The 26,762-nt window shown below is 38.8% G+C and overlaps 2 protein-coding genes across 9 annotated transcripts in view; both read left to right on the top strand.

The window, feature by feature from the left end:
• LOC103469961 (uncharacterized) overlaps window positions 1-26,762 on the top strand; it is a 100,287-nt gene that overhangs the window by 36,602 nt on the left and 36,923 nt on the right. For 6 of the 8 annotated variants that reach the window (XR_014088959.1, XR_014088957.1, XR_014088956.1 and 3 more), the window contains one exon: window positions 3,925-4,821. The exons of the other annotated variants lie outside the window; for them this stretch is intronic. Coding sequence is in view for 1 of the 6 variants with exons in the window: in XM_081610812.1 (XP_081466938.1) it covers window positions 3,925-4,040 (116 nt within the window). In the remaining 5 variants the exon portion in view is untranslated. Of the gene's footprint in view, window positions 1-3,924; window positions 4,822-26,762 lie in introns of those variants that run through there. 8 annotated transcript variants of the gene reach the window in all.
• gas1a (growth arrest-specific 1a) lies at window positions 20,408-22,502 on the top strand. Its single transcript, XM_008418050.3, has one exon. It carries the CDS (start codon window positions 21,036-21,038, stop codon window positions 21,819-21,821), a length of 786 nt encoding a protein of 261 aa, XP_008416272.2. The 5' UTR covers window positions 20,408-21,035; the 3' UTR covers window positions 21,822-22,502.

The following is a 26,762-nucleotide window of genomic DNA, read 5'->3' as shown; positions in this document are numbered from 1 at the left end:
TGCCTTTAAGTTTAACTTTTTTTTTTTTTCTTTTTTCTGCAAACCCAAAATAATTTTCTGGTGTGTAAATAGTGCCAAACAGAGGTTTGTTAAATAATTCATAATTTGGGGCGAAATGCAAGAAACAATCCATTTTTAATATACACACTTTTTCTTACTTGGTTGCTGGGAAGTTGATGTCTATCTTCAGCAGTCATTAGCTGAGAGGCGAGGTAAACCCTGGACAGCTTGCCAGTTTTTCACAGGGCATCACAGATGCACACAGGACAAACAACCATGCACACACACACTCATACCTAGAGGTAACTTGCAGTATTCAGATATGCCAGCAGCCATGTTTTTGGAATGTGAGACGAAGCTCATAGTTCTCTCACAGAAGACAGATGGAGAAAACACACATACAAGTGGAGATCCTATGCAGAAAGACCTCAGGATGGAATTCAAACCCAGAACCTTCTTGGTTGATGAAGGGCAAAAGTACTACCAACTACCTCACTAGAATGAAGATAACTTTACTAAAATTGCTCACATTGGTCAGTAGTTCATGAGCAGACTGCAAACTTTTTAAAAACATTAACATTTTTTTTTAATTTGAGCCTTGCATTGTTTCCTCATAGTATTTCTCCCTAAAAAGGCCCCTGAACTAATTTGATCCAAAACGGAGAGAAAGCCAAGCACTAAAGCTCCCTGTTTGTGGGAAAAGTTTACTGTCTTAATGTGGCACAGTTGGTTTACATTTGTTTGTTTTTAAGTAACTGAAATGCTTTGCCATTAAAACAAGTTTTTTTGATTTTGCAGACGTATATATTTTTGACGATTCTTCATTCTTTTTTTTGGATCTAAAATTAAACGATTGGAAAATGTGGAACAAGTCAATCCCGTACATTTTATGTCTACGTATGGAAAAATGCTATAAAAGTCGTTTTACTGTGCCCATGGTTTAGGTTGAAATTTTTCCTCACAATTACGATGACAGCGTCGCATTTATCTTGGAATATTTTCACATTGACCGAACTGTGTACCGTGCCTATCTGCACATCAAAAACAGGCCCCATTGGAATCAATGCCAGAAGTTCCCTTGCAAATGACTCCCAGATGGTTTCAACCAAAACAACTCCTTGCTCTCGTCTGAATTTATACAACACTGCTGCTGCGTCTTTGTGGACTACACAGTAGTTTGGCCACATGCTTGTTTAAATGTTTCTGCCTGAGAGTTAGCACTTCTAGCAAAGCCATATTTCACTAAATGATGTTCTTTTATGCTCAATAGGTTAATCAGTAACTGCTTGCGTTTCTCCATTTAATCTATTGGCTGGAGCTCGGTCCGTTTCTATCTATGTTGCTTCTTGCTCAGAGCATACCGGCGTGTAGCATTTGCTAAAACAGTAGCATACTTTTGCATTTGTATTTGTGATTCAAGCCCTGGTTTATATTTGCTGCTGATGCAACTTTTCTAACTTTCTCAAAAACTTATAATTGACTTCGCTGCACAAACTTTCTCAAGCTCATGTTTTATGCATCAGTGCTTGTCGCCTGTCTGCTTTTGTCATTGATACTGAGCGTGGCCTGCTGAGCTCTGCCCGGAATGGCAAGAGGGCTTGAGTTTCCCTCCAGCACATCCCCAGCCCATTACCCAGAGGGCTGTGCAGCTCATTCCGTGGCCTTAACAAGACCTCGGAGGGTTGTTGGTGGTTTGTGCATGGCTGGTAGATTGGAGGTTAAAAGTTACTTACACCAAGTTACATCGAGAAGCTGACACAACAATTGTACAAAGACTCTTTCGAACCATGAGACATTTTTGGTCAGCAGATACTGACGGCGCAGGCAGCAGCTAGCTTTTTTTTTTTTTTACATCTTTTATTATTGTTTACACTACTTTTCATTTAAATGAGAGAAATATAAAAAAGTAATGTATTACAAGGGATTATCAATTTCTATGTCTCTTATACTTAATATATATATTTTTAACTAAAATTAAATCTGTATAATAGAAACTAGATTTCATGAATCTCTGGGGATTTCAAGTTTTATTTATGTCAAACTACTGGCTTGTATCAGCAAAATCTTTTATTTGATAAGCTAACTAGTTATAGACCCAAGACATACGTTGAGATGAACTTTCTACCCTTTCAAAAAAAGAAATGCAAAACACACCATTATACCCTAAAATATGCATAAAGCAGAAAAAAGGTTAAATCAAACTGCACTAAAAGTCAGCTTACACTATATATAGATATATGCATCTACACGGGGTGGACACGAGCGTCCTAGGGATGGTAAAATTAGGCCATCATATTGAGTGCTGACATAAAAGCTGAGAGCAGAGCAGCACTGCAGGAATTTTGGAAATGACATGGCCTATATGTCATGAGGTCCAGCTGCTCCTGTCAGGTACAGGGAGATGGTGAGCAGCGGAAATGGAAGATGTGTAAATCAGGCCTTGCTTGTCGCCAAATTCTGTCCAGGCACTTGAAAGAAGCTTGATGGGGAAATCAGACCATGCAGAAAGACTCACATGGACTTTGCAGTCTTTCCGCAGCAAAGATTGTTCTTTGCGTGCCCATTAAAAGAAAGAATTTCAGGCAGAGTGGTTAATGTCATAAGTTATTATTTATGTTTTATTAAGGGCACAACGGAACATAAAATTCAGCGCATTGTACGTGCAGTAGGCTTGATGTGCATAGTTTTTACTTTAGCAAGAAACGAAGAAACCTCATAGAAAGCACTAATTAAAATGCACAAGGATTAGCCTTACCATTGGTAAAGGGGGAACAGCATAACCTTTTGAAGAATCACATCAATATTAGCTTGTACTTGATCACATAAAGATAATAAAGATGGGGATCACTGGATTTTCTGCAGTGATCCCCATGTTCTAACTTTTCTCTTTTTTCTGATCTAATTTAAACATGTAGAGAAGATCTTAAGCTTAAAGTATTGTCTGCGTGTCTTTCGTCCGGTGTGACAAGATTTTCTAAAGTCTGGGAAAAGCTTAGACAATTCGACCTGAGTGTGTCTGAGACAGTTCATTTATCAACTCAACTCCAGAGTCAGAACCGTCATTCTGCCCTGCAGAGCAACAAAAAATAGTTACATTTTCCCATGTGAAGCCATTTTAAAGTTCAGTCTGAATCATCAAGATTATACTGATTGTAGTGTTATCAGCGTCTGCATACTTTTATAAAACAAAACAATAATGAACGCCACATGCCAGGTTTGTCAAAACATGTTTAAGGTTGAAGGAGTTTCAGACGTTACATTACAACACCTCTGGAAAGCACATTTGATGTGAGTTGAAGATAATATCAAATATCGCTCAAGTTTTTTCTTTTTTCTGTTTTTTTTTTTTTTTTGGCTTACGCTACTCATACAGAACTTAAAAGCATTTTTGGCCTGATGTGACCAATCTTAAACTTACATTTATATGAAAGAGTAGAAGAGAATTAGAAGCAGAAGTACAAGCTGTGTTGGAAACTTTAATTCACTTCTTCATATAGCTCGGGTTGTTAAGTCTCAAAGGTTAAAGTCTGATTTACAAATAAACCTGCTGTAATTTCTAGTTTGTTTGTTTTTTTTATTGAATTTGGACCAAATTTGTTTCTATATAGCTGCACATTTGGGTCTGTTTTTAAAGCACCTTAAAATGACATTTGATGTATTTTGGCACCACATAAATAAACTGACCTGAATATCATCATTATTTTATTGGAAGCTCTTGGAGAACCTTAACCAGAGGACCTCCTCTCACATTCTTTCCAAATGAATCTATCAACTTGCATTAGATGTTTTCACACAGCATTTCTTACAGTCCCTTGTATGACCTGCTGTTGTAGAATCACTGCAACATAAAAAGCCCACTTCATTATCAGTGTGCTCTAACTTTGAAGCTTCATTCTTATCATTAATGCCCTTGAATGTTCTCAGGAATGTATCTGGAGGATAAAGATAAAAGAAATCAGCCGGCGGGGGGAGAAAGAGGTCCTCAAGTTGACATTCAGTCATCTGAGCGGGAGACTTTCAGATACTTCAATGTTGACTGATAAAAGAGAACACCACAGCCCGATTTATCTTCATTCGCAGCAGACAGATTGCAGCAATGAGTGTGTCTGGACTCTGGACAGGAAAGGCCAAAAGAAGGAGTAGATTGTTCAGCTGCAAATGAATCCAATGTCTTCTGTGTGCAGGATGGATGAGGGAGTGTTGCCTGTGTGTTAAAGCGCTCTATATGCCAGACTGCCAGACTCCATGTATGGAGATAGATAGGCTCAGCAATGACCATCGTTATGTCAAATGTCCCCTTTTGCTTCTCTGTTCCTTGTGGTGATGGATCTAGTATTCAACCCAGAAGGGTGCCATGACCTCTGAGCTCAGGCATGCTGCATCTTTGGGGATTTTGGCTTTCTTCCACCAACCAAAACATTCATTTTAGGTTAAGAAGACACTTTTAGTTGCATTTAAGTGTTGGTGTGTGCATGAATTTAATTTTTTTCCTGTTTGTTCCACACTGGACTGGAGATCTATACTTTGCCTTGTCTGTTATGAAAATGGAAATTGATATATGGAATGTAGAGTTTCATAGAGTAAGGCATTTTTTTTTTTAGATTTTGGTTTTCTTCCTCGTGATCCAAGCTGCTGCAGACGCACTAAACATATACTGACCTTGACATGCTAAATGCTTACCCTAGGCTGACATGAGGGGAGTTGGATCTGTTTTCTAATGAATTCAGCTAATAATCAGAACATTCAACTTTCAACACAAGGCAACAATTAAGTGTAGAAAATAATGCAAACATTTTAAGGGAGTAAAGGACTGAAATATCACATGTGTGCCATTTCTTCGATTTGAACCCGTATCAGTCATGTTTTCAGATGGGCTGACATATTGTTTAAACCGTGGCAATAATTTCATAAATACAATGAGAAACTCTAAGCAACCTGGAAAGAAAATGCAATGTAAATTCTCAAGTGGATATTTACTCTGAATTTTCAGAGAGAGAGAGAGTAAAATCACATGATAGGATTAAAAGATTTCCAGTTTTATACAGGGAAGGTGGATGTTCAACAGGCATCCAAAGGTCATGAAAGGCATTTGGAGCAAGCCAGTGCACATCCACAATAACATTCCTACCAGCTGAAACAACGACCATGGGTTAATGGTGTGAGGTAACACAAAATGATGGAGCAGAAGGTCATACACCTTTGGCCACTCACCAGGACACACCTGGCCTTTTAAATGTGTAGAGGCAGGAAAAAAACTGTGGGTGCACACCTGGATGAGACATGCGAGTGTCTCGTTTCAAGGCAAATGTTAAATCTGGCTGATGAGAAACAATTACTTGTGATACAGATTTTCACTGAAACCTGACGTTTTATTAAAGCCACACTTTCTCAACTTTTTTTGTTTTTACCATCTAGTCTTTCAATGTCTCCAATTTATATAATTAAGTGGTAAGTTGTTGGTAAAGCACTGATAGTTAATGGATGAAACTGTGCTAGCAACATTTTGAAAATCTGATATCACACAGGGAGCATATATTTAAGGACAAAGCATCAAATGTTGTACATGTTGGCTAAAGTGCATTCATCTCTGGGAAAAAAACTGAGTAAATGGGTTGATTCACACATTTTTTGGACAAACATACTTTGATCAGATACTTAAAAGAAAATTATCGCCTACTCAGCTAAAATAATGTCAAAAACTTTAAAATGGAAACTAAAGGGGTGTTGATAAATGTTTTACAACATTCAAACTCATCCTCATTGTTTCACAAAGTAAAAGAGAGGCTAGGTTTCACTGGCTGAGTAATGTTTGGATGATTTGTGACTGTGGTCTCAAGAAAAACTATAAAATAGCAGCACAATTCTCAGGAGACTGGGTGCGGTTGGGTAAAAGCAGACTCTTCCAAAATTTGCCTTTGTTAAAAACAATTGCTTGTTTTAGGCCCATTGCACATACTTGGAATGTATGTTACATCATGGGAGTTGTCTCGCACAGTATTCCCACCAAGCAGTAAACCAGCCTCTGACTGAGTGATGGCATACCGTAGGAACGGATTTAAAATCAATTTAAAATGGTTAAAACTTCCCGTGCCATTTTTGTAAAGGACTGTTTTTTTCCCCTTCAGAAACAGCTAAGTTGTTTTCTTCCATGTTGCCGACTTTCACAATTTCCTGTTAAACTAGATGGCCAACGTTTGCCACATATATTTATTTAGCACGTGTGCTCTGCAAATTTTACAGCAATGACATTTCTTTTCTATGGTGCTCAGCCTCAATTTTCTGATCTCGGCATGCCAAATGCTCGAAGAAGCTAAAGCGGCAGGGAAGCCAAATCAATTTTCTGATTAATTTGATAACTAATCATCCAACTACTTGGGGGCATTAGTGTTGAACTTTACTAAAATGATCAGTAGAAAGTTATTTTTTGTAGAAAATAATTTAAAGAATTTGCTAGTGATTTCACAGCAAAAAACTGGAATGACCAGAAATTCTTTGAGGCTCAGCCTTAGATGTATGATTGTTTGAACATGTTAATGCAAAAAGGATATTTTTTTATGTATCTCTTTAATTGTTGCATTAGCACAACCTTAGATTTCAATAGGTATGAAAACCGATTTATCAGATTAGTCAAACCTAATCAATATTATACTACTCTGGACAGAGATGTATTAAAACACTATTTGGGACTTGGGAATTTATTTTATTTGTTACGACAATAAAAGAGACTGAGAAAAGAACGGAAACCATAATGTATGGTCTAATCAAACCTGCCCTGAAAATTCAACACAGTTTGTCATTTGTGGAATCTCCACTACTGTGGAAACAAAACAAAACAAAAAAATATTGGGTTACCCAAAAAATGCTGCTGAGATCAAATTTCCTCTTGCTGTCAATATAATGAGCCGTCTCCTCTCTTGAGCTGGATGTATTGTCACAACCCCTATTGTGTCACTTGTTTCTTTCCCGCTGCCATGAGGAACCCTCAGCATACGCGCAGCTCGAGCTTGTCCTGGGCTCGTGTTTCTCCCAGCTCTGCCATGTTTGAAATCGCTCAGGGTGCTGAGTAAAGAAGCTGTTGACTGCTTTATGTTTATCAGTTGCTTCTGTGATTTAAGTCAAATGCAACATCATATAATGCAGTAATAGGCTAAGAGGTTTACCAAGCACAGAATAAATAGAAACCATAACAATAAAAAAGCATCTAACCTGTGCTGGCTTGTATTTTTGTATGTGTGTTTAAACTCTGTTACAGGCTACAGGCATTTTCATACCAGCTCTAATTTCCATTCTGTACTTCTGCTGAGGCCCTTTACTTTAGTGCACCACCAGAGCACTGGGCAACACGTTTACACGAAGCCATAAACTGTGTCAGTGGAGATGTAACCTCAGTCTGAACTAAGTGCAGTAAAGAAACCTGATGGATTACCTGGAGCTGACCTGGGGTGTTAGTTGTGATGAATCTGTCCAAAGCCATCTGGGGCCCCACCAGAGTTATTGCTTGGCTGTTATCGGTTGAAAGCTGACACTGACAGGGTATGTTGTGACAAAACATCAGCACTGAGGTGTTTCTTGTTTAACATTAGGATTCCTACTCAGGAGGGGAAAAAGTGAAATTTATGAGTAAGACTTTAATGTTCATTAATGGTCAATAAACACCAGGCTCATCATGATGAATGGTGTTGAATCCTCTCTCACAGATGTGTTCTTGCACAACGATTACTTTTAACTATGGTGATTATGACACACATTTTAGTGGAGAAGATTAAACACTGCTTGGCAGGAACATTACAAACATTACATGTGTTGCGAAGAATTTTTCTAGAATTTTTAATAAAGTAGATGAACATGTCGACTTCGGAACAGAAAAGAAAATGTATTTGGGCTTCTGGGTCAGCTAAGAACGGACGTTTTTTGTTTTGACAACTAAAGTAACTCATAGCCCAGTGTGGTTTAACTATTGTACTTTTTTGGGAGTAACTGACAGATAAGTCTTCTGTCTGTAATTTGTGTTACCCCTACACCATGCCACCCTTGGCAGGAAGCCCTATCACCCATTCTGGAACTGAAACTAGAGGTGTGCCGAAAAAAATACATTTTACATAAGTATTAAAACTTTCGCTGTCGCATGAAACAGATGATCTCTAAAAAAAAAAATCGATCTCTTCTTTGTTCTGCATAATTACTCAGTCAGTAACGGCGAATCAGAGCTAGCAGTAATCAGCTAGCCGCCATGCTATCAGGAAGTTTTCATTCAGTAACTCTGGATTGTTTATTGTAATGGATCCTGTATTTGCCTTTGAATGTTAAGTTTTATACTAGAATTTCTTTGGCAATGTTGAGAGGTTTCATTTTGGCTCTTTGCATTATTTAGCCTCTTCAGAGCCTTCATATGTTTTCAGTTTGTTAAAGGTAGTATTACCAATAGCAGTACAATTTGCACAATGCCTGTTTTGTTTTTTTTCTTGGAAAAAGTGATTAAAAACAAGTTTTTGTCTAAATTGAGGTGAATTCATGGTTACTTTTTCCACATAATGTAACCGGTAGTGCTTATGATTAAAAAAAATAATAATTATGTGAGCGGTATAGGTGATCGGCCCTCATGGGTGATCGGATTCGGAATCGGCAGGAAAAAACCTGATCGGCATATCTCTAGCTGAAACTGAATCAATGCTTTTCTTATTTTAGATTTCTTCCTTCCTCAGCTCTCTGAGCTGCATCACTTGGTTCAATACACTGCCGATGATAAAGCTCGTCATTTCAGACGTTTTGACAAATATACCCCAAAAATAGTAAAAATCAAGAAGGTAATCCAGAGTTAATAGACTATAATATAGAAGCTGCACCAGTTGTCCATTTCTAGATGCAAAAAAGCAACCACAGATTGTGTACCGCTCAGACCTGGAGCAGAGCCACAATATTGCTATAAACTCTCTACTACTGCAGCTGCAGATGTAAATAGGATGAAAATTTAAAATATTAAAATTCTCCAAATGTACCACAAAAGTTAAATGCTTAAATTTGATGGAATGGCCCCTATTTGATCCTCAGCATACGCTCTCTGGACTGGTCACATCATTGTTATCCCAATAATCCTCTTTTTGCAGTCAAGAGTTCACAGAGGATTGAGGTATCTCTGATACTATGTGAGACATATGTTTTTTATTTGGTCACTAGACAGTCACGCTGCCTTATCAGCATTGCAGAACCAGCTGGGAATGCACTCCTGCACAACTTCATTGGGACACCAGCAAAAAATGATTCAGACTTTGAAAGATAATAGAGATCCATGTGCTTCATATGTTTACTTTAATTCGGTTAAGAAACTTTTTAGTCATTCTCAGGCTCAAAGAGTATCTCTGTCTTTTATCCTTTCAATTTCCTTCAGGCATAGGCCAGGAAAAGATTCTCATAGTATCATAATCTTTAGGAAAAATACCAGTTTCACTGTATTTCCACAACATTTTTAAACAGGAATGGATAACATGAAATGTTTCTTTTCTTTTTTTAACCAACAAGGCAACAATTGAAACAAGAAAACATAAGGATTATTGTTGTTGTAAAAGTGTTATGTGTAGAGAAAAGGTCACATTGATTTCAAACAGTTTGAAATCAGCTGACTGATTCAGTCTAGGTTTGACTCGTTTAATGAATTTTCTTTTTTTGGGGGGGGGCAGTGAATGAATCAAAGATGAATGAATTACATGTAAACTTGAGTCATCATGGTTCTCATTGTGTTTACAAATCCTTTCTCATCTAGTCTGCCACAATTTCAATGACAGGTACTCATACTGCTTACCACAAAATACTAACTTGGACCAAGTTTATCCATAAAGCAAACACACAGACTGTTTTAATTAGCTTGACGTGGACTTAAAACTTTTATTTTTGTTAAATCTTAGACTTTGACTTGCGTTGCTGTAGGCTTAGGCCTTTCCTTAATTTACTACTTTGTCTTGCAAGTTTAAAAAATTGCATTCTGCACTTGTGGCCTTAATTCTATGTTCTCCTTTTGTTTTCCCCTTCTTAGAAATTACACCTGGCCCAGCATTTTTGTTAGCTGTAACATTCTCTTGGAAGGACTTCATGCATCTTTCTAGGGATTCCCTTGACCCTGACTTCCTGTTTGATGCAGCCTACACCGAGCAAATGAAAGAGCTATTAACTAGCTACATGTACTCTGTTTTTCATCCCCTACATTTAGTGACTTCATGGGATCGACTCTCTACTGTCACTAGGTGCTTGTTCAGGTTGCTTGATGCAACCTGTAGCATCCTTGGTACCATTCTCTGTGTGGACATTGGCTGCAGTGATAGTCTATCCAACAGGCTGAATATTTCATCAAAATCCAAAGAAGATAAGAAAATTGTTTTCCTGGTGTTTGTACTGATGTTGAGTTTTAATCATAACGTGAGCTATGAAGCATTACATGACGTTACCCTCAAAGTCACATATTTGTAATGCAGCCTTAGTGCTCTTTGAATTTCACAGTAATCTTTCATGAATAATTGTTCATATGGTGGGAATCTGGTGCCAGTAGGATTGTGGTGAGTTCATTTCCTCCATGTGCAGAACGGGAGGAGGAAGAGTTGGAAAGAGTGTGTGTTGAGGGAATGTATAGGGGGCAGTGGTCTTGCAGGAGTTAAGTATGACAAGCAATTAATCAGCCTGAGCAGCCTACCAGTATCACTTGTCTGCAGAAAGCGGGAATAGAGGCCCGTCTGTGCTGAACAGCTGCAGAAGGAAATCGGCCCTTTGCCTTTCTTAGACATGTGCACCGAGAGCAGAGCGAGGCAAAATTAAGCAGTGAGAGTGAAAGGAGAGAGAGAGAGAGAGAGAGAGAGAGAGAGAGGGTAAGTGAGTGAGGCAACTTACAGATGGGCTGGAGGAGGGGAAGAGAAGAAGAGGAAGAGAGAAAAAAATGAAGGTTTTAACAGCCTGCCCACATCTGTTTATTTAGAAAAGAAACCATTGTGTCATTCAGTTATTCTAACAGCCTACGCCAGGGCCAATGTTAGTCCCACAATGACGGCTTTTTAAATACACAGTTTACACTCCTATGAAGTGGCCTCATAACTGCATTGGGCCTCAGGAACGTGCCAAATGGGGAACATACTATGGTTTCATATTCCCTGCCTCACTTTTTGACATCTCTATAGTGGACTGCAGTGCCAGAGGGAGAAGCAGTGGGGAACTTTTTTTTTTTTTTTGCACTGGTATTGGAGTCTGCGCTCAAATTCTTCTCCATCTGAAACTGCAGTGCACACAAGTTGATCCAAGACTGACTGCAAGAGATGTTTCTTTGAATGACGAATTGTGCACAGTCAGGCTCAGTGCATAGACATGTTATGTGCTGTACATATGTGTCACCTCGACATAAGTGCTACTCGTATTTCACACATCTCTAATAATTGCATTACAAAATGTCTTTCCACGTTATGCAGATGTTTTGTGTACACTGATAAAGATTTGGTTTCCTCCAGATAGAGGACATCTAAAGTCCTTACAGTGGCTCCCTGTAGCTCAGAGAATATATTTTAAAATACCTTTGCTAGTTTATAAGTCACTGAATGGCTTAGCACCACAATACATTTAAGATCTTCTGCTGCTTTTGTTTCAATCTTCCAGAATCTGCAGGTCTTCTGGTTCTGGTCTCCTCTGCAGAACCAGAACCAAACATCGAGAAGCAGCTTTCAGTTTCTATGACCACAAATCTGGAGCAAACTTACAGAAAAAAAACAACTTCAAAACAGCTGAAACACTGAATACCTTTAAATCGAGTCTAAAAACCTACCTGGTTAGAACCATAATAAATGGAACATTGACAAACTTATTTGATGTGAATCAATGACTTTGGTGATTGCCCTCATCAAAATGTAATGTTTGCTATTAGTTTTCTCAGTTGTTCTCTGGTGTTTTTTTATGACTATGGATTTTTTGTGTTTCTATGATATAAAGAACTTTGAAGTCTTTTGTTGCTGAAATGTGTTATGCAGATAAATGTGATTGGTTGATTATGGGTGTAGTGTATTTCCTTCGGTTTTTAGATTTTCAAAGTTTTAATGTTTTGGTCTTTTTCATATCGGTGTGAAGGCTTTTTTTTTGCCTTTTTAAATTTTGTATTTTGTCTTATGTAAATTAAATATGTGCTACATTTGTAAAGTACTTTATAAGTAATATATCACTGATTGCTAAGTTTTGTAATAAAAAGTGACATTTTAAACTTTATTCAAAAGAACTTTTTGTTTATAAAGTCATTCCTCTACACAGTGGTGTGAAAAAAGCAATGGTGCCCTTCCTGATGTCCTTTTTTGTTTTGCATGTTTTTCATACAAAAATTGAGTTTTTAAATAAAAATGTTAATTGTTATGGGAGAAAAACCCCCAAACCTACATGTTCCCGTGTGAAACATTAATTGCCTCCTTTGCTAAAACGTAACACAATTGTGGTTTATCACACCTGCTTTCCCTTTCTCTAGCCACACCGAGACCTGATTACTGCCACACCTGTTTTTAATCAAGACATCACTTAAATAGGACCTTCTTGACAAAGTGAAGTACATCAAAAAGTTGACATCATGCAGAGATCCAAAGAAATTCAGGAGCAAATGAGAAATAAAGAAATTGAGCTCTAGCAGTCTGGAAAGGGTTACAGAGTCGGAGACTACATGCACACTCATTATGAGGAAATGTTGCAAAGTCAACAGCACAAAGTCTCAAGACTTTGAGACTTCATGATTACCAAATGTTTATGTAGATCATTTTTTCCACATATTTTCTTTTACCTCTTAAAAAGTACCATTTCCGCAAATTTAACTATGATATAACAAAGCTTGTGGTTGAGTAGGTTTTGTGTGCAACATACTTTTGTCACATGTATCCATCATTCCTACAAGGCAGGCAAGCAGCAGGCAGGAAATTTTTAGTGCTTGTGGTTTTATACATTTGCTTTGTTGTTTCTTTACACTGTGACATTATTTTTTACTGCACCGTGTTTGGAAGATTAGGGTCATGTGTCTATGTTGGAGGTTAGGTCTTTTACTGGTAGGTCCATATGTGCTGGTGTTTGTCTGCAGTGATATGAAAGGCGTTTGAGCCTGTACAAACAGCCACGTATACAGGCTCTGAGCAGCATATGTTTCAACAGCTGCGAGTGTGATATGCCGTCTGTGGAGGCTGTGTGGAAACTAACCCAGGTCTTTTCGGGTGAATACTCTTAAGCATACTTCAGTGCAATTATGGAAGTAATGCAGTGAATTAGCTTGAAGACTGAGCTCCACCTTCAAGCCTTTTTCTTCAACCATCCATTTTGCAGCTCCACACCGGGAGTTGAGACATCACAACAGTTTCCATGATAAAGGAGAGGGCAAAGGGGCACAACACAAGCTGTTAAAACTCGAGGCTTTTCAAGGAAATGCTTGAAAAGAAATCTGTATGAAATTTTTCTACAAATGAGCTCGGAAATGGAGGTATTTTTATTATGTTTACTGGCACTAAAACCACTGCAGTTTAAAGTGTTCTGATTTACATTATTACATCTGTTATCATTGTGTGCTTTAGACAAAAACAGCATAAAATAGTTTATTTCTCTGCTAAGAAATACTTTGTCAAAACAGGAACAATCACAAGACACCCAGTGGTGATGGAATATTTTCAAGTAATATCAAAAAGGTGTGTGTGGCCACAGTATACGATCATAATTAATAAATTCCAATGTTATTGAAAAAAATATTTCAGTAACTCGGTCCACACTTTATACACAAACTGATATTTTAAAACTTTTATTTCTATTAACAATTTTCTGCTTACAGTTAACAAAAACACATTTAAAATCACAATACGACATAATTTTGTTTTTTGATTCAGAAATGGGGAATTTAATAAAAATTATTGTCTGCTGTAGTATCTGCTTAGAGATTGTTATTAAGGTACTTTTAGTCTGACATTAGGCCTAATTAGAAAGCATGTTTGAATTTATTATACATGACCATACATGGTTAACATGAGGAATAGGGATTTATCCTTAGCATGGTTTGGTTTACTTGTATTCCAAAGTAAACATCGCTCAGAGTGAATAGGCTTGTGTAGAACAGGAGATTACTGGGTCTGATATTTTCCCTAAAATCATTCGCTAAATCTTCTGAGTGACTGGGCGTAATTTTCCTCAAGTGTTGATTAAAACATTGTTCCTACCATCTGTGTTTGGGACTGCCTTCGCCTGACTCGGACCTCCATTTATAGCTTTGACATGAGGTCAGTTTCTGAAGATTTCCATGTAGATTGGTGATGCTGGGAGAGAGAATACCGCTGGGATTTAAAAAAAAAACTTTTTTTTACATCAAAATAAATATGCAATATTTACTTTTTCAAGTTGAAAACCTAAACAAACTATATATATATATATATATTTTTTTTTTTATGCAAACCATTTTATTTTCAAAATGTATTTTGGTAAATCCTGTCTGAATTACAGGCAGTGAACTGTGATAAGAGGGTCAGGTGGATCTTTGCCTGTTTGACATGATGGATGACTCTAATCTCACTGATTAAAGGATCACCCACCCCTATCCATAACACATCATTTCACATTTTACCCAGTCTGGTGGAAGCAGGATCCATCTACTTCTTACAGTTTCAGGTAAACCAGAACAGCCTACTTTGAATTGCACCTTAACCAACATTAATGAGGTTAATTCCCTCCAAAAAACTAAGCTATAGGTATCAGAGTGTTAATTTTAGGAAAAGAGAGCAAGTGTTGTTGATGTTCAAGACTGCAGGGAAAATCCCAGCTCAGCAGTGTTCAACAAACAGTTCACGGCTTTTGCAACTTGCTACAAATGTTAAAAACAAGCTGTGTATTTACAGATTTCGGCCATTTGCTGCCAAGTATTAAGGTTTTAATCACTTGTGCGTCACTCTGGAGTTCCAAACCGAACAAATCAAGACAAATCCCCGGAAGAGGACAAATGAAATGGAGGCAAATTAATAGGGCAGACATCAGGAAGGAAATGAATTCTTAATCTTGTTTGGTTGTGTTCCAAATAACTTATCACTGGCCATTATCATGTGTCTGAAATCCCAAAGAGGAAGCAATTTGAATGGATAATTCCTGCCAACTCATTTCCTGTGTTCCGATATTTCCTTTTTCTGACAGAACAGCATGGGCGCATTTCAACTTCTCTGTTCTGCTGGGCTTCGGTGCACTTGACAACTGAAGAAATCTTCACATTTGAAGGACGCAGAAAGTTCTTGTCATTTTTAAAATAGCAGCATTAATAGTTTTTTCTTCAAATACAATACATGACAGTGTGTCAAACTATATCTGCTATTTTTTTGTCTCTTCAAATTCAATTCATTTGATTTATATAGTTACAATTTCATAGGCATTTTGCTAAAAAAACAAAAAAAGTTAATCAAATAATAGTCAAGTTTAGATTGGTTAAAGTTTTCTACCAAAGGAAACGCATCAGAGTGCATCAAGTCATCAGCCTAAATCCCTCCTCCTGGATAAGCTTGTAGCAACAGTGAACAATCTTTTGGATTGTGTTGTTGACTTTGCAACATTTCCTCATAATGAGTGTGCATGTAGCGAAAGCATGAAGGAAAACTCCCCTTCAACAGGTAGAAACCTCCAGCATGACCTGGCTCGGCGTGAGCCACCATCTGCCATGAGTGGCTGGGAGTTTGAGAAGACGGAGCATACAGACTAAAAAACAGAAACAGAATCACTGATTCAGGGGTATTTGGTATGTTAAAGAAAAGTAAATGTTAACGGCAGTACGAGCTTCTTCAGTGGCTTCATAATAGAAGATAAATGTAGCTGAGCAGAAAAGCTTTGAGCCAGTTTTCAAATCCACAAAGAAATAAAATGAAAATAATTTTGGTGTTTCCTGTGTTTAGAAAAAATACTGATAGTTCCAGGTTTGGTGAAACAGCAGAGCAACAGTGTGGTCAGGCAATTGCCAGAGTGGTCAGTCAGTCAAAATGGTGACGAGAACCAGACATAAAAACATTACACTGCATTATTTTCACCTGGTAGTTTGCATGAGAGAATACCCAGTATTGAATTGATGCTGGAAACATTTTATTTCTGCTGATTTTTTTTTAACTCATTTGCAATTGTATTTATTGTTCATTATATAAACACTAGCTGTTTGTTTTTAGCTAGTGTATACTTTTTTAATGTCTAAATAAAATACTTTTGTCTTAATTAATGGGGGGGAGAAACAAAAAGAAACAATCTGAATATTCTTAGTACATTTACCAAACAATGTCAATATGTACACAGCTGATTCACAAATAACTCTCTATTATTTCTGTCATCATTCATTTTATTTAATTAGCACTGGCAGCTGAGCTGAATTTTACACATTAATTAGATGTAGTCAATCTAATTTGAATGTTTTGAGAATCAGCAAAGCTTCTTTTTAATTTTATTTTGTTTATCGCTTAATTGGACTGTTGCGGGAAGAATTCTGGTTTAATTGATCCCTCAGTGTAAAAGCATTCAGCTTTCTGTGCAACACATCTGGTTTGCACACACAGATGCTCAGACGAAAGAGATGATTTAACCTCGCTCTAGTTTCCCTTATGAAAGTCCGCAGGATGAAAAACTTTTCTTTTCCTTTCTTCTTTTCCATTCTTTTCTTTTCTTACAGCTGACGCAAGATTAGTATGTTCTTTTAAATTTTTTTTTTTTTAAACCATTAATGACTAGTTAAAAAAAAAAGAATTATATGTTTTACCATAAATTTATAGTAAAACCATAAAAAAAAAAGACGAGGGTGTTTGCAAGTCCTTTGTCAGCACTCAAAGTGTTTCCCTCTATGTGCTGCAGGGAAAAGTGAGGATGAACACCCGAGGTATTGAGTTTCCTGTATCCATCATTTTGGACGAGTTGGGAGCTTGGAATAGCGCCAGCAGCGTCTGCGTTAGCCAGCCGTAACTGACATTGAGTGCATTGTTTGCAGTGGGAAGCTCACGGCTGTGGCCTAAAGGTACATTCCTGAGATCAGAATTCTGTTTGAAATACAAACAGCCTTTGTGCCCCCGTTGCTCTCATCCCTTGACTCCCCCATCCACATCAAGCCTCGAGAGCTAAGCGGTCTCCTCTCGCTCATGTGTCAACATGTGGGCTATCATTTTACTCACACCCACATATGAGAGCGCATGCACATACACCCCCCCACTCACACACGCACTCTCTGGTGTCATTTTGATGAGGAGGTCCAAGTAGATTTCTGAGTTCTTGTGGAAGAAAAGCTGCAAAGCCCTAATTTTTAAACACAAACACTGTCTCCTCTTTAACTGACCCTTTATGATGCCCAGAGAAAACATACAAGCAAAAGTATGTTATGTACAGAAGTGATCTAAAGTCACTTCTTTAACCAGGCACACATCTTCAAGCCTGGAAAATATATATATATATTTTTTTGGCATTTAAAATTTATCTGCATGAGTTTAGGTTTCTGTCCATGTTGCTGACCTTTGCTCAGAGTTAGCTAATATTTGAAAAGTTCAAACACAATTTATTATTTAGCAGACATACTTGGAAAACTTATATAAATTTATTTTTTTGCCATCTCTTTACTTAAGGATCATTGGTCAAACAGAGTGAAATACTTGAATAGATGATTTGTGGAAATCTGTCAAGTTGTATACATAAGAGAAAAAAATAGCTCAATACTGAACATACTAATCAGCAAATTGCAATAAGTGTTTTATTTGGTACTGTGTTTAAGAACAAAAAAACCAAGTGAAAGAATGTTTGATGGTTTTATTAGTTTTATTTTTAGTTTTTATTTGTTCTCATGGTTTTCTAACAAAAGCAAACAAAAAAGTATTGGAAGCCCAGTTATCCTCACCACCGTGCAATTTTCTTTTTACTCTGTTAATGACATCACTGTAATTAAATTGAAAAGCCAAAGGAAAAAAAAGAGATTGTTTTTCCAAATATATTGGTAAAATCTTATATTGTCACTTATCTGGAGAACCCAAAAGGATGAATATTGTCTTGTGTATTATCTGTTACAACAGATGTTGTTCTGTGGATAGAGCACTTTTAATTTTTCTTTTCCAGTCAGACGTGAACTGATTGTTTGCATCAAGACTTTCATCTCTCTATGTGCAAAGTTTACATCTATTTTAGATGTACTATGTTCAGTGCAAGAGCTGTTGCCTTGCACTGAAGGTTCTGGGTTCGATTCCCGGCTCCGGTCTTTCTGCATGGAGTTTGCATGTTCTCCCTGTGCATGCGTGGGTTTTCTCCGGCTACTCCGGTTTCCTCCCACAGTCCAAAAACATGACTGTCAGATTAATTGGCCTCTCCAAATTGCCCCTAGGTGTGAGTGTGTGTGTGCATGGTTGTTTGTCCTGTTTGTCTCTGTGTTGCCCTGTGACAGACTGGCGGCCTGTCCAGGGTGACCCCGCCTCTCGCCTGAAACGTTAGCTGGAGATAGGCACCAGCAACCCTCCCGACCCCATTAAGAGACAAGGGTGTAAGAAAATGGATGGATGGATGGATGGATGGATGGATGGATGGATGGATGGATGTTCGGTGCAGAGAAAATGACGTTAAACCAAGTAAACTTTTGGAATCAATGGGTTCAAATGACTTTGAATGACATGAAAAGGTTTAATGCTGTTACCAGTATCAATGTGCTGCTGTGTTGAGCAGCACATTACGATTACGATTAAGGTGAGGGAAATGTATTATAAAGATAAAAAGTTCAATATTTCTTCTGGCAATGCAAATGAAAAATGATGCAGTAATCTAAAGATATAAAAAATGCGATGACTTCTGCATCGAGAAATTGCAGCTGAAACAATCATCTCTGAATCAGCTTACAGCTTAACATCTGACAGCCAATTCTCTGGTGCAATAACTAGCATAACGTAAATTGTAATGACAGATTATACGGGATGATGTTTGGTGACTGCTCCATTATATCTCAATTAATTTCCCCTCAACTGCTCAACTGAGGAGGAGTTAATGGGATTTTGATGATTAAATTAGTGAGAATGCTGCACAGTTCATCATCTGTGCAATTGTGAAATTCTGGGGTTGAATCTAATATTATAAAGCCTGTCATCTGAGTGATTGTCTGTGATCTTTAGGGGATATTATAGTGTGAAAATGTTTTCTCAAATTTTATGTAGAACTTTACTAAGAAGAAAACATAGTCCGCATCTGGACTCCTCTTAACCTATACTCTTTTTTCCCCAATTTTTTTCAAAATGAAATGTTCATTCCCATTTATTGGCTATTTTAAATCTCACCAAGGTGAAGATGTGTAACATATCTTCAATGCAGAATCTGAAAAAAACATAGTAATAAATTGGCTAAATCTTCCACAGTTCTAGGGTTTCAGATAACCCTACAGGTTTGCTAAAACATTTAGACTACAATCATGGAAAAAAGTTTTTTTTTTGTTTTTTGTTTTTTTTTTTTTGCAGTGGCAATTTACCAAAAAGATCCAGTGATGAGGGATTTTGAATTTACTGTTAGTTCACCAGATTTTTCCCTAACGTTCACAGCATGCCGTTAATTCTAGATGATTTAGAACAGAAACGGACCTACAGCATTACATGTCGTCCACCACTAACACAAATTCACTCTTTATTTTATCCCTCGATTATGGGATAGCATGATTTTCTCTTGCTACAAAAGCAAGAACTTATTGGAGTTTTAGTTGTTTAGCAAATTCCACATTTCTGTTGGTAAGATAGATAATGATTCAGCCTTGAGGTCACATCATATTTATCTTAGAAAACCAAAAAATGATGCATCATTTATCAGAACGTCAAGAAATCCTTAATAAAATATGCTGAAACCATGCAACAATGACCTCCCACATAAAAACTACTGAGTTGATCTTTAACATAAAAACCAATTTTAAATTTACTGAAATATGTAGTTACAACAAAATGTGAAGAGAGTTCACGTATATTAATTGTTCACAGTATAATCAAGAAGGTATCCTTACATCTATAATTACATTTATTATTGTTTCATGTAATAAAATATTAAGATGATTGTTGTTTTTCTGATATAAAAAGGGTAACTACTGCTTTTTATACCCTCTGATCGCCAAAGTGCAAATAAAACTGGAAGCCTGTTGAGTATTATGGGAAAACTGGGAAAATAAAGTGCAGATAATAACTTAAAAAAATAAGCCTACGTTCTATTCCAACTAATCCCATCTTATTATGACTTCAGGGTTCTCAGTTTTATTGCAGTTAGTCCAGCGAGCACAAAAAAAAAAAGCTTTCGCAATAATGTCTCCACATAATTAGGAGCAATGTTCCCACCACTCAATCTACACTCAGGCGCATTCATCCTCTCCTCATGGAGTGTTTTCTCAAGGCTCGACCTCCTCCCACCATAAACTCCCGCCCATTATTACGTACAAACCCTCAACAAGTTGCCAACCAATGAGGCGCACTTCACAAATGTATGGCGAGGGGGGGCTGAGAAAGCCAAAGACAAATGCTCAAAGGGGTAGGGAGCGTAGGACCACTTTGAGACCCACAAGAGTTGTTGTTTCCCCCCCTCGTACTGTTTGTTTCCAGTCCCCCCAACAAGTAGCGCTTAATGATCCAGCGCACTCGGGGCTTGTCCGGCTTCTCTCTCCGGTTCCTGGAGATCCGCACAACGGAGACCCGCTGCAGTGGAGGCAGTTGTTCCTCTTCGATGTAATGAGAACTCTCCCACTTTTTTGGGGGGGAACTTTTTTTCTCTCTTTCTCTCTCTCGGTGCGCCTGAGTTTCTGATTAAGTTGTTCATTTGTTACATTTTTCACGCCCAATCATGTACGGATAGCGGACGGTTCGCGCAGGAATCCGGCTCAAGTGGATCAGCGCTGACGGGTTTCTGGAGACGGGATTACACGGCACCGTGGCAACCCGCTGAACGCCCACACACGGGCCCGATAACGCACCATCTGGCCCGGAGTAAATAACACTTCTCCAGATCGGACACTATCAATGGATGGACTTATGACACTGCTTTGAGTCTGGCCGAGTCAAGCAGCCATAATCATGGCAAACTCCAATCTTTCAACGCATGGTCTCTGCAGAGCTGTTTGGCCTCTTGGCTGCGTGCTTCTGATGTTTGGCTGCTTCTCTGCGGCTTCCCCGCACCACGGTCGGCAGCTGATCTGCTGGCAAGCCATCCTAAATTGTAAAAACGAGCCCGGTTGCAACTACGCATATGACCACTACGTCCAGGCCTGCGAGCCCGTGCTGAGCGGGGCTAAGAAGAGGTGTCCCAGCCACTGCATCTCCTCGTTAGTTCAGCTCAACTTGACCAAAAGCGGCCCGGCTCTGGAGGACTGCAGCTGCGGCGAAGACTTGAGATGCGCACGCACCAAGCGGGCCATCGAGCCGTGCCTGCCGAGGACTACCAGCACGGGCTGTACAGAAGCCCGGCTGCAGTGCGGGAGGGACGCGCAGTGCAGCTCCGCCATGCAGGACTACTTGCACCACTGCGGGAAACTTTTTAACGGCGCGATCTGCACGAACGCCTGCCGGAACGTGATCGCGAACATGCGTAAAATCCCCAAGGGTCAGAAGCTGGAGACGTGCATGTGCGACGGGTCGGAGAGGACCATCTGTGAGTTCATTAAGAGCAGCATGAAGATGCTGTGCTTCGACAATCCAGACCCAGACAGGGAATACGGCAGCGGACGATGGGTCGACGAGGAGGACGATGATGACAACCCGGACGGTACGGTGGAACCGTGGAGCAGAGCCTCTCTGCCGGCTGCGGGCCGCTGGGGTCTGACCCTGCTGGCTTCTATTTTGGGTCTGTCGCCCCTCCTTTAATCTAAGGGTTTTCTATTGTTCCGATAAAAAGGCAATCAAAAACTTTTGTCACTCATTGACCTGCTAGTAAAAGCCTGACAAACTGAACAGAGTTCTCATCGTCATCATAACGGGATAATCCTCTGCAAAAAAAAGGATCCGAAAGATCTGACACCACTGCAGATGCTTTGCTTATGAGATAAGCTAAACAGAATTGCCTACTTTTCCGGTCACAGACTCTGATTGTCGTCCTGTTTTAATCAGCTGTGCACTGCCGATCTTTCTCCTTAGCTGTAAAGTATGAACTATTTTTGTATATGACAAGGCAGTTGCCATTTGGCACCACTGATACCTGATTTACAAATATTTAATGTAACTTGTAAATAAGATCAGGAGTAAAAGTGAAACAGTAATTTATTACATGCCTCCAAATAGCCAGCATGTGTATAAAAAGACTGAGAATTTCAGCTTTAAAGGGAATTTATTTTGACTGAAAATGGTGTAAATGCACTGTAAATACTTGTATAGCTAATATAGATTTTCTTTGCTATTTGTTCAAAAAAATCCTCTATGTTTTAGGCTATGAGATGATTTATTCATGGTGTAAAGTCTAGATTAAAAAGCAAATGTCTAAATCCACTGTATTATTGCCTTAATGATATCTTTTCCCCCCGAAGGCATAAAGGAAACTTGAAGATAAAATTTGCGACTGTGAGTTGTCTATTTGTGCCACATTGCTTCATTTGACAGTGTTCAACTAGATGATTCATGAAGTTTTGTAAAGTTTTGACTCAGTCATAGATATTTATAAATTGATGCTTTGGATGCAATAAACAAACAAACAAAAAAATCTAACTAGCTTTAATGAGCAAGACTGAACATTTTGGATAGGGTGTATTGCAAGCACTTAAGAGTTTATTTTTTAATGTGCACTTCTGATCACGTTGCATTAGCAACCATTTTATGCCTACTGAATGACAGTAATGTAAATCAGTGTGAAATGTTTTTTTTTTGCTCATAAAACTTTACATGACGGAAAGATAAGAGAAGAGGTCACTTTTTGTCAGTAATCATGGCTTTTGTTGAAAGCTGTAGTATTGCTCAGCTAATATGCTCTATTTTAATCAAATAAAATACAATAATTTGACAAAACTAATGAAAAGCTTTGTCAGCGATCCTTGTGTTGTTTCTTAAAATTTTTAAAGACTTTTCGCCTTTTTCAAAATGTTGCCGAGATTATCCCCAACGCTTGTGTCCGTAACTACAGTGGTACACACTCGTTGAAGTTTCCCCCTGCTGACTGATAGCCTAATGACCTGCAATGTCTTGATTTAGCTGCCTTTTGTCAAAAACAACTGTCGCCATAAATCAACAAACCCCCCCCTCTGCAGCCACCAACCACTCAGCTCTTCACTGAAAGTCAATGACAGCTAAAAACTTTGCCTCGATTTTCTTTACTCACACAGATTTCTGCAAACAATGATCTTTCACCGGGAAATTTATGTAGCATTTGAATTCATTTGATTTCTGAGTATTTGCAGATAAATAAATAAATAAATGGGAGAAAAACGGAGGACGTTGCAGAATCGTCTCTTTCGGTCGGTGCTTTACATCCATGATGTGCAGCAAAATGTTTTATTAGCGCTGGGGACAAGGGCCCTCCAGCTGAATGGATGGAGGAGAAGTCGAGTGGCATCTTTGTCATGGAAATGTTAAGCACATAATAGTTGGGTAGCACAATGGGGAGGCACTTCATTCTTTCAGGCCGGCTTGACACCTCTGGAGAGCCGAGCGGTGGGGAAGCATGTGGGAACGATCTGCTCGGGCCCTCGCTGGAAGAAAAGAAGTGGGGAAAAATGTGTGACAGGCTTGGGAAGGGAGCATTTTCCTACCTGTGTTTCCTTAATGTGATTCGCGACTCCAAAAACTAGAAATATCCAGCAAATTTGTTCTAAAAAAAAAAAAAAAGAACATTTTTCTTTTCTCTACATAGTTTTGTTTTATAAACAGATTGCAAGCTACTAGAACTCCATGCCCGTTTTGTTGTCGACTGCAAATGCAGCGACTTCTAAATGAAATACCTTGTCAGTTTCCTGCAGCGTCGGTAATGCGATCCACCGTGCCTGAAGCTTTCCAGGGAGGAGAATAGCTCTGCAGCCCAGCTTGTCCTCCCCCTTCTCTTCCCCCTCCTTGTCTTTCTTTTTGCTTCTCGCATTTGTTCAGGCAGTTTCAGCACTTAGGAAAGGCACAGCGTGTGTTGATTAGGCTGCAATAATGCACAATGTGTGAATAGAAGAATGAAGTGCCAAAAATCCCACAAAACTTGCCTGCTTGTCCTAAAATTGAATTGGTGTAAATTCTGGGTTGTAGTCTGTCTCCTAGTTTTGTGCTCTCACAAAAAAACAAACAAACAAAAAACACAGCATTTGAAGTTTAAAAATTAAGAATGAACTTTAAACACTGTAAATGACAACATGGGCTCTCTTCCTCCTCGAGCGCAGAGGGGATTGCTTATGGTGTGTGTGCTCACATGTGTGTGTGTCTGAGTGGTGGTTTTGGGTTCGATTTACAAACTGTGGCTGTTTGTGTTCCAGCTCTTTGAGCATGTGTAAGGTATCTCCGCCATCAACTGTGCTTCACTGAGCTCAGTTCACTTCCAAGCTCTGTCTCCTTGGCCTCCCGAACAAAACGGCCCACACTTCACCCCATGCAGATCACTTCACCCCTTCACCCCGAGCTTATCACAGCACAATGTTTACAAAGGTGCTGTGCTCCCAACCAACCGGGAATGCTTCAGATCTGCCATCCTTCCTAAGCAAATACAGATCAGAAGATCTGTATTTATTTTTTCTGCCTTTCTAAGCAAATAACTACTTATCACTTCTTTCCTGGTTGAGTGATGTAACATAGCACAGTCAATTAAGTTTCTGTATCTCTCTGTGCAATTACATTAGGTATTAGATAATGTAACATTACCAAAAAAAAAAATCAACTACATGCCTTCCACTTTGATCCTTTGTATAAAACCCAGACTTATCTACTGGATTTCAGATTGAAAGGCCTGATTCATAACTCCACCGCTTTAAAGTCCAGTGGTGCCCTGGTGTACGCCGCGCTTTGCATTGGACTGAAGATTGTGTATAGAGAGTTGGTGACCTCTGTTTACTGTGCACCTCAGCTGACCCGACTTTGATTTTGCATATCTTTACACGTTGTAAAGCCATGTCCGGACATCCTATCATGGTGACACGCTAGAATTCACAAACCTACTGAGTTTCTTAAAGTGTTGCTGCAAACTAAACAGATCTACGGATGCTATATCAGCAGAATTACCCACCACCCTACAGTGTGGGGTCGTGGACTTGGGAGATAAGTTAATTTTCTTATCTTCCGCAGATAAGAAATGAACAACTTATAATGTTTTAAAATTTCTGACCCATCCTTCAGAAATCCTGAACTGCCCCTCTGCATCGATACACTATAGGCCTAAAGCTTGCCTTTTCAAATCTCACTGTGAACTTTAACGCTAATGTACGCTGACGATATTTCTCACAGGCGTTTGTTTTGGCCTTGTGCAGCAGAAAGTGATGCAGAAGTGGCTGGACAGTTGAAATGGCCGAGATGTAGGAGGAGGCACTGAGATGGAAAGTTCACTGAAAGGATTTGGAATTAATCCCCCTTAAGTTACCACAGGGAACTCCATGGAAAGGGCTCCGCCACGACTACCCTATGTTGATGTTCATATTCAGATTAAAAATCAGCCTTCTGCTTTTATCAGTTTTATTTTCTCTATAGTTTAAATTTTGTTTAGTTATGAAGTATATAGCACCACCAAATCATGCTCACCCCCTCCCCCCACAGACTGGCTCTAGTAATGTTCACTAATTATTTAACACAGAAGACACCAGCACCAATACAAAACAAAAATGGTTGATTTTGAATCTTTTTCCTTTGCTCCGCTTGCCTACGTCAGGGGGTCTTTTTAGAAACCCTTGCTGTTTCTCTCCCTACTATTTCAGCTGCCACTTTGATTCCATCATGCAAGACCTCTGTTGAGTTCACAACCCTTTGAAATGAGAAAAAGGGCCTGTAATCCAGTTACTCAAGCTACAGCACGACTCCTCAGGTCCTGAGAGAAAACCTTCTGCACTAATCCTACTGTCACGAGCAGAACGCTCTGCTACCTGACTGTTTGTGGCAGCCGTTTGATACACTCACTGTTTTAAATGTTGCTGCCGAGTGTCTGATAAAGGGAGGATCACAAAGTGTTGCGTACTGGTTCTGTTACTCGTGTAGGATTGGAAAAAATCAAAAAGACAATGTAAAAAAAAAAAAAGAAGTATGGGAAGCTAAATGAAGAAGAAAAGAATATTTCTATGTTGCTGAGAGAATTTGTTTAAGTTAGATTTTCTATGAAGTTTTATTTGTTTAAAATTTTGCCTTTGACAAACCATTTTGTAATCTTAAAGGTGAAATGGAATAATGAACAAATATCTGTCTTGATGTCAGAAATATAACAAACAAAACCAGACAATATAAAGCCCAAAATAATTTCTTTATACTTGGTTAACTCTGTTTATGTTTCCAGGAATCTTGCACCTTTCCCCAGCGGTCAACGAGCAGCTGGACTAGGATGAACTCTAAACAGGTCACCAGTCCATCCCAGTTAACAACAATAACTTGAAATTGACCAAAATTACGTATTTGCAACCTATCTGTGAAGAAATGCCTTCATTTTACTTCATGCATTGGCCACCATAGTCTCACTGAGCAGCATATTGAATCTGACATACATGTAACATAGTATTTGCAGCTCCTGTATTTTAATGTCTTGCAGACAGATGTTTTGAGACACTATTCAACGTTGCTGTAGTTAATTGGAACCTGCAGCTGGTAACAGCGCTATTGTCATTGTTTTTCCCTTCCTGGGGCCCTGGTTAGATTGTTAAAGATCTAGCTGCA

This window comes from Poecilia reticulata, chromosome 9 (genome assembly GCF_904066995.2).
Source record: "Poecilia reticulata chromosome 9, P_reticulata-male-v2, whole genome shotgun sequence".
Classification (NCBI taxonomy): domain Eukaryota; kingdom Metazoa; phylum Chordata; class Actinopteri; order Cyprinodontiformes; family Poeciliidae; genus Poecilia; species Poecilia reticulata.
Note: the sequence above shows the minus strand (reverse complement) of the source record. Positions and strands in the feature narration are given on the sequence as shown.

Coding starts and splice junctions, on each gene's coding strand:
- gas1a (XM_008418050.3), top strand. CDS start 21,036: ATGGCAAACTCCAATCTTTCAACGCATGGTCTCTGCAGAGCTGTTTGG.